Here is a 15,723-nt window from a genome sequence, read left to right on the forward strand (position 1 = left end):
AGAGGGATAGATATGGAATTATGGAAAATGTCAGAAATGTCATAAATTGAACCACCTTCCTTTTCTCCCCAACTTGACTGTATTATTTAAACAATGCTAAAAATCGCAACTCACGGGATTAGTGTTTTTTAAATAATCCTCTTATAAAAAGAGGGAATGGCAACGCTGCTTCTCTACTTTGTATTCTAAGATGCTGCACAGCCGCCGACTGTCGGAAACCATCAGCGTTGCAAATGACAAAAACGCTTCATTCTTCTACGAGAATGTCGAAAACCTTCATGCTGTATTTCTTGACGAATGTTTGCGTTTTTAAGTAATTATTTGGACAGGTTTTATTTGATCAAGTATAATTTGACTATTGTTAAATAGGCATTTTATGCCTGTTCTGTCTGTAAATTGAACAGATTAGAATAAACCAGCATTTGGCATCTTGAAGGTGATCTCCAGCTATAAACAAACGTAAGGACTTTTATTTTGATATAACGGCCGCTATTGACGCTCCTGTTTCCCACAATTCACAGAGACAAACAAAAAGCCTCTGGTTGCTTCTTAATATCAAGTCGTAAATAACGCTGCAATAATTATCTTGAGACATTTTTAAACATAGTTGTTATAGTCCTACGCATTTCAAATCCACTGTTTCAAACACTCAGCGTAAATGTATTGAGCTATTGTAAGGTAAGGGATGGTAAAGCGCATCTGCACCTGCTAGCAGCAGAATGACTGTATTTGAACTGAAATAACAGACAGATGAAAGCCACTCTGAATTCAATGATACGTTTTATCCAGACTTTGCAAATGAGATCAGTGTAATTGAAACCGATGTTTAGGATATCGTACATTACCAATCCAGTGGTGGATTTATTTTTAGTATTAAAACTCTTATAAGATTAATGTTTAAAATGGTATGCAGTCGTGGATATTTGGTTAGCTAAGAAAATGTATTTTCAATGAAAAATGCTGAACAGCGCTAATATGTTAGTAATACGCATAGATTGGAAAGTAAGAGGTAGTAATATTGGTCTTTAGACTGCACATACATCCAAACTTGTCACTACTAGTAACATGTTTGGATTAATACATTTATATTTTTCATGTTGATAAAAGTGTTTTGACGTTAATCCCTATGCCTTAATTTAGACATTTAAACATTTTGCATTATTATTTAAAAAACCCAAAACATTTAAGTATTAACACTTAAAGAGGTATATTGGGTTACAGTATTTAATAATATACATTAAATAATAATTCATAAATGTTAACATTTGTTAATAAAAAATACAACTGTTAGTCCAAATCAGTCAAACAATATTTACGGACCTTTGCTTTTAATGGTGAATGTATTAGTAAAGGTTTATTACTAATACAACATTTACAAGACTTTAATGTTGCATTATGTTCACTTCTAGATTACTTTTGAACCATCCTTCTCGTCAGACATGCTTTACTAACAAGTGTTGTAATTGCTATTTCGTAATAATCATCAGTGTCTTCTTTGTGCTTAGGATGTGTTCTCATAGAGACCCACGAGGAGCATGTCACTGATCCTGTTTGCCTTTGTGGTCCGGGTCAGGGATGGACTCCCTCTCTCCGCCTCCACTGACTTCCTGCATAACAAGGAACTTCAGGAGAGAAAACAACAGCTGAAAGTGATCTCAAAATCCCTGAGTTTATTACCAGAGAGAGGGACAGTCAAGGGCCATGAGCTCAACATTCAGTAAGTACACTGTTGTGGACGGTAAAGTATCTTAGCAATTAAAGCTCTGGGCAGAAAACCAAAAGTCTTCAGGTTCACACCTCTAATGGGTGATACAGGAAGTCATGTTGCCCTGAGCAACCCTTGATTATTGTTTGGTTTTAATTTTACCCAAATAGTTCCCCAAAGAACCTTTTAGTTCACAGTTCTTCAAAGAACCATTTTTCCTTAATGTGAAGAACAGTTTAATAATATAAAGATGTTTTTTTAATGGTTCCATGGATGTTTTTTTTATAATTTAAACTACCAAAAGATTTTCCTCTATGGCATTGCATGAAAAATACAAAATCTTATGGAACTTTTGTTTTATGATTGTATTTATACATTTATTTTTAAAAAGTCAATTTTTAAATTGATTTGACAGTCACACCTATTAGTTGCTCATTAGCATGCATATTACTAGAATATTAGCCATTTATTAGTGATAATTCGGCACACATTAACACCTTATTCTACATCCCTAATCCTACCAATACCTAAACCTAACAGCTACCTTACTAACTATTAATAAGCAGCTAATAAAGAATTTATTGAGGGAAAAAGTCATAGTTAATAGTTAACAAGTGTTAAGTGCTATTCTAAAGTGTGACCATTAGTTTTATTAATTTGTTTGTTAATTTTATAAAATTTGTATTCATTTGTTTACTTTTTTAAAGAGTAAGAATTAATTAACAGTGATGAATACTTTTGTGAATGTATTTATTAAGATTTCATCAATATTAGATCATAAAAACACAACCAGCGGCTGTTTTTTTTAGCCCAGGACAGTGAAAAAATATTCACAGGTATAATTTTTGGCAACTTTTGCAATCACGCATGAAAATAAATTCAAGTCTTGCCATATCAGAGTGATAAGAATGTCCCTGGTCTTTTTTTTTTTACATGCGTTCCAGAGTCCAAGATAAGCCAAGGAAATCGGTGGCGGCCCTGAGAAATCATTTGTTGACTAATTGGTCTCTCTGTGTTGCAGCTTCCTCTCATCCGAGGGTGTGTCCTACATGAGCGTATGTGCATGCAGTCTCCCTGCTGCCACGGCCTTCTGCTTCTTGGAAGACTTGCGCTGGGAATTCACAGCGTGCTTTGACAGCTCTGCTGTGGCCCTGGCAAGCAGGCCATACCCATTTCTGGAGTTTGGTAGGTGTGATTGGATTAAGCATATTAATACTGTCACATCATTAATACTGGGCTTAATCCATAAATAGTGAAGTCGTGAACTAATAAGCTCATCGTGAGTTTGTCCGATGGTTTTATTTCAGACAGTGCCATTCAAAAACTTCAGCAGCATTATAACCAGAAAGGGGGTCCATCTCTGGAGGTCACTCTGGCCGAGGTGCAGGAAGACCTCAGGACCAACCCCCCTCGGGTTCTCACCATGGAGGATGTGGCGCTCACCAACGGAGCGGCCAATGGCCATGTAGAACAAACATCTGCATCAGGTGTGCTCTAGTAGTACAGTAGTACAGTTGATTCATAAGGGCTGCATCTGAAGTTGGACATATATTTTGACTAGAGGTGTAATGATTAGAGTAATCCTTGTTAGTGGGGTCTTTGGAGTGAGCAGAGCACATGCATGCCATTATTTAGGCATTTCCTCATTATTTTTAGCTGTGACAATGAACCCAGCATGGTGTGCATCAGCAGATTTGGACAGCGTAAACATTTATATGTCACATTTATGACAAGGGGATAGGGAAGATCGCTTTAAATTGACAAATTCTGTGTGAACCGTACGATATGGGAATTGTTACACCTCTAATTTTGACTCATTGATCCTTGTTCATTTTGAAGGTCAAAATCAGAGATTGGAGCCAGTCTCAGCACCAGGGATCCTTTCACTGATCCTTAACATCATGTGTGCTGCCCTCAACCTTATACGTGGTGTCCATCTCATTGAATACACCTTCCAGGTATCGCAAGATGTTCATCTGGGACAGAATGATCTTGATTAGGGATGCTATGGGTGATAACTGATTAAGGGGCCGTTTACATGTGGCGTCTTTTGCACACTCAAGTTGGCTATTTCAAATGTAGACGTGGCTTGCACTCATGATGGAAGCGACATAGAAATATTTCAGCTTTTCAGAATGCCGCAAGCGCACCGCGGGTCATGTGACAAGAATCAACCAATCTGCTTGAAGGAACAGCCAAAATAAAGCAATAGATGGTCAGAGCTGCACAGGAATAGCAATTTTAAGATACATTTAGTAGCAGAGCTACTGCAAGCAATTTTTTTAGTGCTTAAAAAACTATTTTTCCTTTGCTGAAACTTCAGCGTCTTTGCGGAGAGTGGAGATCATGGTTTCTTAGGCAGATGATTTCAGAGTGCAAGCGCCTGAACGCTTTGAAAATAAAGGCCCAACATGCCCCTAATGGAAACATTAAAATGGCCATTTTTACTGGATCATTATGATGGTTTGTGAAATAAGGTGTAAATAATTTTATTATAATTTTCTGATGAAATGTCTTATGATATGACATTGTTTAACAGCATGATTATGCACATTTGGAATGTGGTTTAGTTAATTTTATTATATTTAAGCAGTTGTTTAAAAGTCTTAATGATGACACTTTTTCTTACAGGATGATTATGATGGTTTGTGGAATGTAGTGGCGTTTCTTTTGGCATTTCTGTGCTGTGTTTGCCAGGTAAATAGTTTCACTGCTGTGCACGTGGCATCAAAATGAATGCACTTGTAATTTTAAACGTTTCCATGTATATCACCCGTTTAAGCTCATATCTTTATCCTTTTCCACACAGTGTCATCTGTACTTGTTCCATACCTGCCAGAAGAAGCTGAAGTCCTTTACTCTCCTGACTATTATCATTTTATGCAATGCTTTTCTCTTCGGCCCGAGGAACATCTGGCAGCTGGCCTTCCATGTGTCCGTGGCCTGCATCTCCACGCTGCTCACCCTGCATCGCAGACTGCTGGACAGGAACATGGACTGCGGAGTATGAGGACTTGAGCTGGCTGCGAACAACAGTAGGGTGAGAAACCAAAAACAATGGACGAGACTTACAGTGTGATGCGACGGCTCGCGAAAACTGACACTGTTTTTTTTAGCTTTAGCTTTTGCTTTGAGTCAATGTTATGATCAAGTGATTATTTTGTCTCACGTGGATAGTGAGTGCAACGGTTTTTCTACAGGGGTCTTCAGTTTCACTGAGGCATATCAGAAATCAAGTTGACGTATTGTGAATGTAATATGGAGAAACTGATAAACAAGACATGAAGTAAACATTTTGTTGGTTCTGAAAGTAAATGTTATGTTAATTTTATTTTATTTATTTGCTGCAAAATAAGAATACATATTGTTTAAGCTAATTTAAAATGGTAATCTTTGTTTGCGTTTCTGTATGAAGGGTTTTTTGTGTCAGGTTTAATAGTTTTAAAGCTATAAGTGCACATATGTTGCATGGAAATGACTGAAGGTGGGTAAAAATGGTAGTAACTTTGATTCATGGTCATGTTTTAAAATCAGGCATTTTAGATTTCGAAGGAAGTTTAGTCAAAAAATATCATATGATTATTTTGGGCAGTGTTGGTTAGTTAGTAATGGGCTCCTACACAATACCTTAATATTTTGTATTATATTAGTACTTTACTTTGTATACAACACACATTCAGGTCTTATAACTAGTCTTATGCCATTTTTTTCCGTACAAGATCATTTTGTCTTGTCTACCTTTCTATAACACTCAAACCCAAAGACTATAATAATTTCAACAAACGATCATAATACAACATTTATTTATCAAGTAGGTAGGATGTAGAGGTGCTAAAGAATTGCAGGAAATTGCATTTGTTGAAGGCCACATCTATTTACTTAACAAAAAACTGATTATTGTTTGTCAGCATACAATACTGATTAGTTTACATAATAATCAAATTTATTTCCACTAATATTTTTTTATGATATAGACAAAAACCACTAGACGTTTTGTTTGTTTATTTTGTAGCAGACAGTATTGAATGCATTCACGGGAAAACCTAAAATGAAGTTTAGTTTATGCGATTTTTTTTTTAGCAGTTAAATATGTTTCAAATAATAAGGAAGTATCATGTTATGCTGACAAAGAAAAATATGTTTGTTTACGTAATTTTGTTGTTGTTTTTTTGGCTAATGCCATGCACTTCACGCAATCAGCATGGTGAAATCCGTTTAAGTTCGTTTTAGGCAAGTAATAAGCATAGATACAAATATCTAAACTATTCTTGAATTTTTACAAGCAAGCTGTGCTTCTAGTTGGCAAAAAAGTCATTTTGCTGTGTTGTAGCAGCAGCTTGCGTGTAAAGCTTTTGTCTAAGATGATATTTAGTGCTGTGGTAAAGCTACAGTATGTTCATGCCATTGCCTTATTATGCAATATGATTACAGATAGTTAAACAGAGGAGTGAGAATGTATGTACCATCATTTGAAATCGCGTGAAAACGGCAGCCGATGTGCAGTACAGCGAATACTAATTGTAATAATAGCAATGTAAGGGCTCTGTTTCTATTGACTGATTTCTAGGATTTCTTTCCAAGATAGTTTGACAAAATAAAGCAAGATGTTCAAATTTCCAATCGTGGTTTCTTATACAGTTTTAACAAGGACCGCTGAGGTCACAGTGGTGCCCTTAGCTTTTAAAACTTATATACATATTTACTCACTCTTCGTATAATACATGGAGCACTGGGTTTGTTGAGATATCTATGAGATGTGTATTTTTATAATAATAGTTTTTCATGTTATAGAACAGACTGAGTGTTTAGTTATACAAATGGGAGTTCGTCATGCATTTGTGACCCATGTTTTTTAAAGCCTCGGTGAACTGTGATTGGTGCTGGAGGTTATAACGTACTGCTTCGTAATAATGAAAGCTTGAAACCAATATTGTCTTACATCAGCCTACATTTGATTTAGATGATGCATGCATTTAAAACTTTTAAATCGAGGATTTAAAACAAGTGATTCAGATGAACAGATTTTTTTTTTGTTTCACTTAGTTGAACTGCTCTTTTAAATTCAACCAATGAACCTCCAGCGACCAAGTAAGAGACTTTGAAATGGTGAACAGTAATGAGAGTACTACTATGTGGAAGCCTGTTTCTGCCACAAAAAACTGTAATTTAAATCAAATTAATCCCAGAATATTATTAGAAATCTCTTAGAAATAGTAAATTTCTGCCACGGAATATAAAATAAAAAAGTAACCGCAGCTTTATATTTCACAATTGACACTTGTTTTTCCAAATTATAAGTTAATCTGGAAAAATGTGAGGAATTTTATAATTTTTTTTTTTAATTTCATGTTTTTCAATTTCATCCTGTGGTTGAAACGAGCTTCAATATTATTCCCTTTTTGCAACTTGTTTGTTGCTAAAAACAGATTCAGACATTTAATAAATCAACAGCTGAACATAAAAAACTGTGTTTGTCTTATTTGACTGTTTGGTTAAAATATTTTCTTCACCATGTTTTCCGCTTTGAAGCTGTTTATATTTTTCCTAATACATGAGAATAAGAACCTAGCTGACTCAAAAATGGTTCTGAAAATATACTGAGAAGTTTCAAAAACTCACGTTGACTGCAATGTTATACCACTTTGTCGATGAAGCTGAGAAAAAGGGGCGGGGGGAAACGTTTATAAAAATAAACTGCAATTATGTTTTATTCTCATCTTACATTGGTAGGCTTTTTTACAACCACTGTTTAATTTCTCTGTGTAGTCATTTTTATAAAATAATGGTTCGTGTGTTTATCTTATCGGATGTTCGTAAGGTTGTAGTATATGTATCAGAACATAGGGTGGCAGTATAGAACTGGTTTACAGTAGGCTGAAGGAGATGTGTATAACTGTCAACAGTTAAATACGGATTTAGTTTATTTTTCAAAATTGTTATCCATTTAATAGAAGGTCAGATCTTCCTTTGGTTCACCTAGTATTGCTCTACTAATTAAGAGAAACGTGTTTGCGTCTTCTACTGAAATACGGTCTGTTGTGTGTAAAATAACTGCTAATGTTTATAAGATGATGACATTTCATGTCTCAGTTCTTCAGCTCTTACTGTTAAGCAGAGATCTGGGATGTATAGGTGTCTGATATTTACTTTATGACCCTAAATCACTTATTCTCTAGGGATATGGTTTCAAATGTGATTTTTGTGCGTACAGTTTTGGAAGGTCTTGTGAGTAATGCTGTGCATCGGAGCAGCAGTGCTGATCAAGGTCAGTGGTGTGGGTCACAGTGGATGTAACGCTGCAACAAAAAAAAAAGCAAGACTGCTGCTGCATTACGCACTCGGTGTTGCTATCTCTTCCTTGGCAACACTACACTGAAATCTTGGCAGTATGTAGTCACCTTTGGTCCAACAGATTAGAGCAGAGGTTTGACCCAGATCATCTCTACTGCACTGATCCATTTAATTTTTGTGTTAAGCAAGCATGAGAGGATCAGTCACAGAGTTCTGCTTCTCCTGTTGGCACTCGCCGGTCTGGTTTGTAAGTGTAGCAGTCATCTTTTATTTCCTGAGAAAACCCTTACGGAGCCTGAGATCACAACTGAATAATCTATATTTTAGACGCAACAACGTGCGCACATTTGTCTCTTTAGTATAAAGTTTTGCAAACAATTAATTGACGAATCAGTGTTTTTGAGTGTGTGGCTTGAATGAATGATTCAGTTATTCGTGTTTTGTTTCTGAATTAGGGTTTTTGAATGAATCGCTGGAGTGAATTGAGATACTCGCTTGTTTTGTTCCTGAAGGAACCTGTGGTTTTGAATGAATCGTTTGAGCAAATGAGTCAATGGCTGTGTTAAAAATCCAATACTCTCACTGAAGGTAGTTCTTTTTAATAAGTACTTGCCTTGCGATGCATATTTAGATGCCTCCAATGACTCTTATAAAGACTATTGTTTGTCGCCACCTACTGGCATAATGATGTAATGAAAAATCCACACCACTGTCCACAGAATAAAATACAACTTATAATTCAGTTGTGACATAAAGATGTCGGTAATGATACATAATCTATATTAGTGTCCATAGTCAGAAATCTCCCGGATTTCGTTCACAATATCTTTATTGGTGTTTCGAAAATGAACAAAGGAGTTTGGAACGATACAAGGGTGAGTAATTAATGACAGAATTTAAGTTTTTGGGTGATCTACCCCTTTAACTGTTGTATCAGTAACTTGTTTTTCTCAGAAATTCAATATTGTAGTTGTTCTTTCTGTATGTTTTCTGTCATGCCTTGCTATTTCCTCTTAAAGTTAAACGTTAAACTTACACCCTTCACAATGTATTAACAAATTTGTGCTTAACAGTCTCTGTTAACATTCTCTCTGAATGATAAACGCAGATGTCGAAAGTAAAAGAGGCATATCTTTATTATAGGACATGAATCATTAATCAGAGGATTAATAGGAAGTTTGCTGAGATTAATTCAAGGAGAATTTCTCAAATTTGTTTTAGCTTGCAGTGTGCTATGAATTGCTTTGTGCTGCACCAGTTCATTCAACATGAGAAAACACTTTAGTTTGAACTCTGACTATGTTAAATTTGTCACCAAGGGTTTGATGTACAAATTCAGAACCTGAAGATGTTATTCGTGACCTCGTAATGCGTATGCATTACAATCGAACTTGTAAACAAAGTTGATTCCGGCACGCATGCACCAATCTAAAAAAGGAAATGGATTTTTCATAGGTTAAATTGTGTATCTGAGCGTCTGTCAATACACTTTTCACACTCGACCGATCCATGTATAATGCATTTGTACTGGAAACGCACTTGATGCGGCTCTCAGCTGGACTCTATAGTGTTGAATTGAGTAGGATTTTCACCAAATATGTTTGTAATAATCGCTTTCCAACAAAGCTCGGTGACTCAGTGTCGATCGCTGTTATGCAGGCCTCGTGATTCCAGTTGGGAGCCTGCACAGCAAACAAAAGAACCACGGGAACTGTGTCCTGTACTGTACCATCTCCATCCTTTTTTACAATAATCTTTGTCTCAGTAAATCATTGTGCGCTCGGTAAAAATGAGACGCTCCAGAGACCTTTTGTTCTGTTTCATACATGAGATGGAAAGACTGCTAATTGAGACAGATCTTTGGCAGCATTATGAATATCTGATTAAACAAAACAATATATAATCAGGTTGTTGGTACTGTGTGTGTGTGTTTGCATAGATGATATATTATGTGGGTAGATATTTAACTAAGCTGGTTTACGTGGATTTAGCACATAGTTCTGTTTGAAAGACAGTGATTTACTGAATATTTTTTGTCCAATGGACATGGTTACTCTGCCAAATGTCACCTTTAGAAAATAAAAAAGGCGTACTGGTTTGAACAACATGAGGTTGATGGAGTTGTGAAATTTGATCTATTTAATAGTGAAGTGTGAAATAAAATGGGTGGGTTTTTTGGGGTTTTTTTACGGTGTGTGTTTAGAAAAAGATGCTCCAAAAAACAACAGTGTGACCCGCTGTACACTAACACACCATGAATATTTTATACCTCACATTACCAATAGAATTCTTTAGGGACATTGTATTTCGCCCCTGCACATTCAGTCGAGGTGGCTTTAACCCCGAAAGACCCTGCTGTTTCAATCAGTTTTAGCAGTTTAACCATGTACAGTCTCAGACCAAACTGAACATCTATCATTCAGAATCTATACTTTTTTAATAATCTAATCATTTTCAGCATTAATGGTGCAGTTATGTAAAGGACAGTTCATTTAAATCAATTAGAATCATCAAAGATAAAATTTATCTTATTTTAATTTTTGCAAAAATGTTAAGCAGCATTTTAGAATGATTTCTGAAGGCTGGAGACACGAGGCTAAAAAAAATCATCATTGCATCACATTGCATCACAGAAATAAATTACATTTTAAAACATATTATTTTAATTTATATATATATATATATATATATATATATATATATATATATATATATATATATATATATATATATATACATTATTACAGTTTTTGTAAATGTACCAGTTACAGACTAGAGAAACTGGATTTTAATTGATCAAATTATGAACATTTTGGCATTTTGAAAATGTAAAAGTTGTGTCATGGCATAAAATGAATAATCTGCACTATTTCTCAGCCACTATTGAAATAGGAAAATTGTGACATTGACCTTAAAAAGGTCTGATGCTCTTTTAGATATTCTTTGAATTATCTCCAATTATGCTGGAGAACATGTGGAGCTTGTGAAGTGCTACTGCCATTAAACCAAAATGGCTTTTTTTTGGTTTACACTTTTAGTTGAACTTTTCGAGATGATCATAATGCTTAATTTGTAATGACTTTAATGCTTTAAATGACTTGTAAGTGACCCATTTTCACACAGTGGCCTCAGACTTTTCCGGTCCCCGGTGAATTTAGCATTGACTTCTTTTCAAATGAGTCTAATTATTTAAGATTCGTTATGAAATTCTAAATCCTTCTAGATTTTACAGCATACATTCTTGGTGATGTTTGGTTTTCAGAGAAATGATGAAAAATCAGTCACTAACTATTCTATTTTATGTTCATCTTTGAATTATGCATTTAAACTTTAATTTTTTTCAGCTAAATGAGTTTCTTAAATATAAGTCACACACCCACATATGGCAGATAAAAGCTGTGGAGACTAATTTATAGACACTACTGACTAATTTATCCTCCTCAAATACGACTGCAGTTACATAAGGCTTTTGAGAAATTCTGATTAAAATATAGATAATACTAGGAATATATTAAAATTATAATATAATATCAATATTTTATCATATGAATAACATTTAAATATTTACCCACTACCGTTTAATTAATAAATTAAACAGTCTGGACATAAGAAATAAAATACTCTGTATTGGCTGATTATATTTAATACTGAGACTCTTATTATATTTTTTTAAATAACAGTTAAAAATTGCTAATTTATCCAATTTTATTCTACCTCGCATTAGAAAACACTAATCAGGTTGAAAGGAGTAAGTCTTTTTGAAATCTGACACCGTTTGCCTTAAAATCTCAACCTCAAACTAATTCGATTTCATTGTAGCAAACTTTCCTACCGCAATGGTATCAAACCCTTCACTAAAGAACAAACACAAATGAACAGAGAAGTCCTGTTGAGCGAGTTTTGCTTTGTAGTGCTTTACCTACCGAATGTGAAACGAACGCTTAAAAGCAAACCTTTAAGCACAGGAGATCATTAGAATAGTAATTAGTCGCTGGCTTGATAGAGTCGTACTGAATGAAGAAAGAAACAATGTTTGTAATTAGAAATGGAGATTAAGCTGTGATTTTTATCAAAGACTTCAGACGGGTCTTTTAGAGTTTAGTATGTTGATGAGTCTTACTCCGTTTAATTGCAAACGATTGCTTGCCGGTTATCTGAAGCTGTACTTTGCAGCATAACATGAGTAGTTGGTGACTAACAGTAAGACAACGGTACAAGTTTGCTGAGCGATTCGTTTTGTTTAAATATGATGAACTTAACTCAAGGACTGGGACCGAGATCAGACATTTCAGCAAGAGCGCCATTTACATTTGCATACAGTCAGGCATCGCTGGCAGTACAGAACAGCCACGTTTTCCTCCTAATTCAGAAAGCGTTGCGAATAAACCTATATGTTTTGCTTCCTCAGAGCATGGTAAGAAAGTCAACGCTCGATAAGCACCGTCTCTGTTTGATGTTAGAGGTCTGCTCCATTCATGTGTGAAATTCTCCACCTCTGGAAAAATCAAACACATAAACCCATTAAAACTTGTGCGAGTTGCCACAGGGTGAGTCCGCACCACTGAGAGCATGTCTTCTCTCCCTTGGACTTTTGAAGGAGAGGTCAAGCCACCCTTAAAGTGAAGGAAAACTGTTGGGAAAACATGAATTATTTCACATCTGGCACTTAGCATGATTCTTTCCATTCATTCGCTCATCTCATAATGACTCGCCCATTTGAATTTGAACCTAAATGGTCTCAGTCTATGCTCAAAAGCGGTCTTCAATGCGAAACCCTGTTTTCAGGAACAAAACTAGAGATGGGGGGCCTTCGAAGGTTGAGAACCACTGATTTACATCATTCTTAAAGGACAGCGTCATCATGAAATGCACCTACAACACGTCATTGCAAACAGCACCCTACCAAACCAAAGTCTGAAAACTTATGACAGTATAGAACATACCGAACGTTGACTGAATTTTCTTCATAATTATGTCACATGCACAGAAAATCTCATTGTGCTGTAGCCATCCAATCTGGCTTCACTTAAAAGGCTTTAAAATTTAATTTGGCAACACAAACGAGGATAATTGCATGCATTGTTGCTTTTCTGTAGTAGATATATGGGTTTATGTGTTGGGCGTCCAAGGAAGAGCTGGCAAACATCTGGAAATGACAATCAAAGCCTCACGCACAATTACAATGACATTTACACATCTGCCAACTTGTACAAAAACCTGTCATGAATCTCATCCAATAAACTGCATATAGTAAATTAACTAGTAATAAACAATAAGCTGACCAACATGTAACAAACGCTCATTATGATTCAGATTCCTTCAAACGTAATGCAGATCGGTATGACTCATCTTTCTTTTCACCCACACCACGAATTCACTTCAATTAATTTTCACTTTTGAATGTGTGTGGACTGGAACCACAACCTTGGCTTTGAATAGCAAAACATTGATGTGAAATCCCAAAAAAGCCTTTGTGTGAATGAATGGCTGAGGGACAGAGCCAGCATAACACATAAATGAATCCAATATTTTCTTGACTCATAGTATGCACAGCCCTACACTGTTCAATGGTTTCTAAGATATGAAAGAAGGCTTTGAAGCTTATAATTGGTCCAGCACACAATTTACAACCAAGACAAATACTAGAGGCCATGTCCACAGGTTAAAAAGTCAAACGTCTGAGGAGAAAATTACAGGACTTATACAAGAATCTATGGCTGCCCATTAGTGCACAACACAATGGAAACAAGCCGCAACATGACAGAAACGAGCCTCGACAACATCCTCGAATTAGCACAACACAATGAAAACTCATTCTCGTTAGTTAGGTTTTGAAGCACAGATTCTGGTTTGAGCGCGCAACTAGCTCCTGCTCAGGACCAGCTTAGCACCAGGACATGACCAACTTAAGGACTATCTTAAACCAGCTCAAACTAGCATTCATGCTTCAAAAACTACATAAACAGCGTATGGCTTTTCAATAGACAAGTTGCAACAAAACACAAATGAATTGCCACAACACAACAAATTAGCACCAAAAAAACGAAACGAGTAGAACGCTATAAAAACAAAAAGTAGATCGCAACAAAGAGAAGGTGTTCTGTATAGCTTTGTCTTTAAAAATAAGAGACGTTTTTTAAAGGCGTTTTTAAAAATACAATATTGTAAAAAAACGTGTTCTTTTATGTTCCCCTAAAATTTAAGATGGCGGTTTATCATAAGAAACCTGGGGATCATTGTATGCCGTTTCAGGTATGTATGTATGTATGTGTGTGTGTGTGTGTGTGTGTGTGTGTGTGTGCGCACACGGGTCTGCATCTTATCAACACCCCGGAGCCTGAGGCAAGTCAAGCTCTCTCTGACTGGACACTGTCTGACAGGTCTAGCTCCAGTCTTGGTTCTCAATCACTCCTGCGAGGGTTAAATCGCTGGCTCAAAACTGAAAGGACAGCAAATTACCAGCTCAAGTTCTTTCTTATACAATGTCATGCACTGCCGAATGGAAGCCACTAGATTTCACACGGAGGGCACCCAGACGTTTTTTCAATATCAAGTTGAGCCAGCAATACAATGGCACAGATTTGCTAGCTATTCTTAAAGCAGGTTGGGTCCAGCTCAAAGCTTTGAAACTTGTTGAACAATGCTTTTGCTCAACCTTGATGGGTACTTTAGACCATGAATATTTAACAATGGACATGAATACTAAAATTAGCCTGCGGCTAAGCACCTGTTAACAGGCCCGATGTGGAAAGCAGAAAAAACAACATCGAACACCAGAGAAACACTTTTAGTAACACATTTTCAAATTGCCAATTTGCATGAGAATATGGTATAGGAATGTGGTATTTGTCATTGCCATTATTTATTAGCTTCTTGCTTTTCCACGTGTTAAATTAAGGATTCATGTTAGCTGCAAGACATCTACATAACATACAGAAAAAGTGTTAATCTGGAGAAAAAAAGTCATAGAATCCTTTAGGAACCATGAACAAAATTTATTGGTTCAATCTGGTAGAAATCACTCAGTTTCAAGGTTTATATCTGAAAAACTCATATGGTATCAGGCTGAAGGGAGGCTGTGGCAGAGGAAATATATTATGTCCCTCGAGCATTCTGACAGCTTTATTTTTCATGTATTTTGTTATCAGTACAATCTGACCTGGGTAGATGGATGATCCCTGACTGAAGCGGTGAACCCTTCAAAACAAAAACACAGATAACACGACTAAACTCCTCTGATAGAACAGAAAAACACATTAAAACTGAAATTCAGGCACACGCTTTACACTTGTATTCAGTGAAGCGGTTGCCAGGTTTGAGGCTTATTTTAATCCATTTCAAAATGAACGAGTAAAATATTCCCTTAACTACATTTAAATATAGGAACGGTTTCGAAAATGAAATAAAAATTTGCTGAAAATATATTCATCCTTAGACCTTTCAAGCTATAAATATTTTATATGATGTTACAAGACGTTGATATGTGAACAGGTGGTTAATTTTAATTGTTTAATTGTTAATGTCAGCAGTTTGGACTCTCATTCTGACGGCACCCATTCACTGCTGAAGATCCATTGCGAGCAAATCATGCCTTTCTCTAAATCTGTTCAGATTACTAAACAACCTCATGTACATCTTGTGAAATGTCGGGTGGATTCATTTTTGTCAATGGGTGAGCTATTCCTTTAAACCTAAATAATTTCAGAAAACATTTTATGGGTGAAGTG

General features: G+C 35.9%; 1 protein-coding gene across 1 annotated transcript; it reads left to right on the plus strand.

The window, feature by feature from the left end:
- Positions 1-506: 506 nt before the first annotated feature.
- Positions 507-7,156, plus strand: sec22c (SEC22 homolog C, vesicle trafficking protein). The gene is made up of 7 exons (XM_043227146.1): positions 507-678; positions 1,506-1,717; positions 2,727-2,890; positions 3,013-3,192; positions 3,545-3,663; positions 4,337-4,402; positions 4,515-7,156. The coding sequence occupies exons 2-7, from the start codon at positions 1,536-1,538 to the stop codon at positions 4,713-4,715; spliced, it is 912 nt and encodes a 303-aa protein (XP_043083081.1). The 5' UTR covers positions 507-678; positions 1,506-1,535; the 3' UTR covers positions 4,716-7,156.
- Positions 7,157-15,723: the final 8,567 nt, after the last annotated feature.

The sequence above is a fragment of the Puntigrus tetrazona genome, chromosome 24, assembly GCF_018831695.1.
Source record: "Puntigrus tetrazona isolate hp1 chromosome 24, ASM1883169v1, whole genome shotgun sequence".
Taxonomy (NCBI): Eukaryota; Metazoa; Chordata; class Actinopteri; order Cypriniformes; family Cyprinidae; genus Puntigrus; species Puntigrus tetrazona.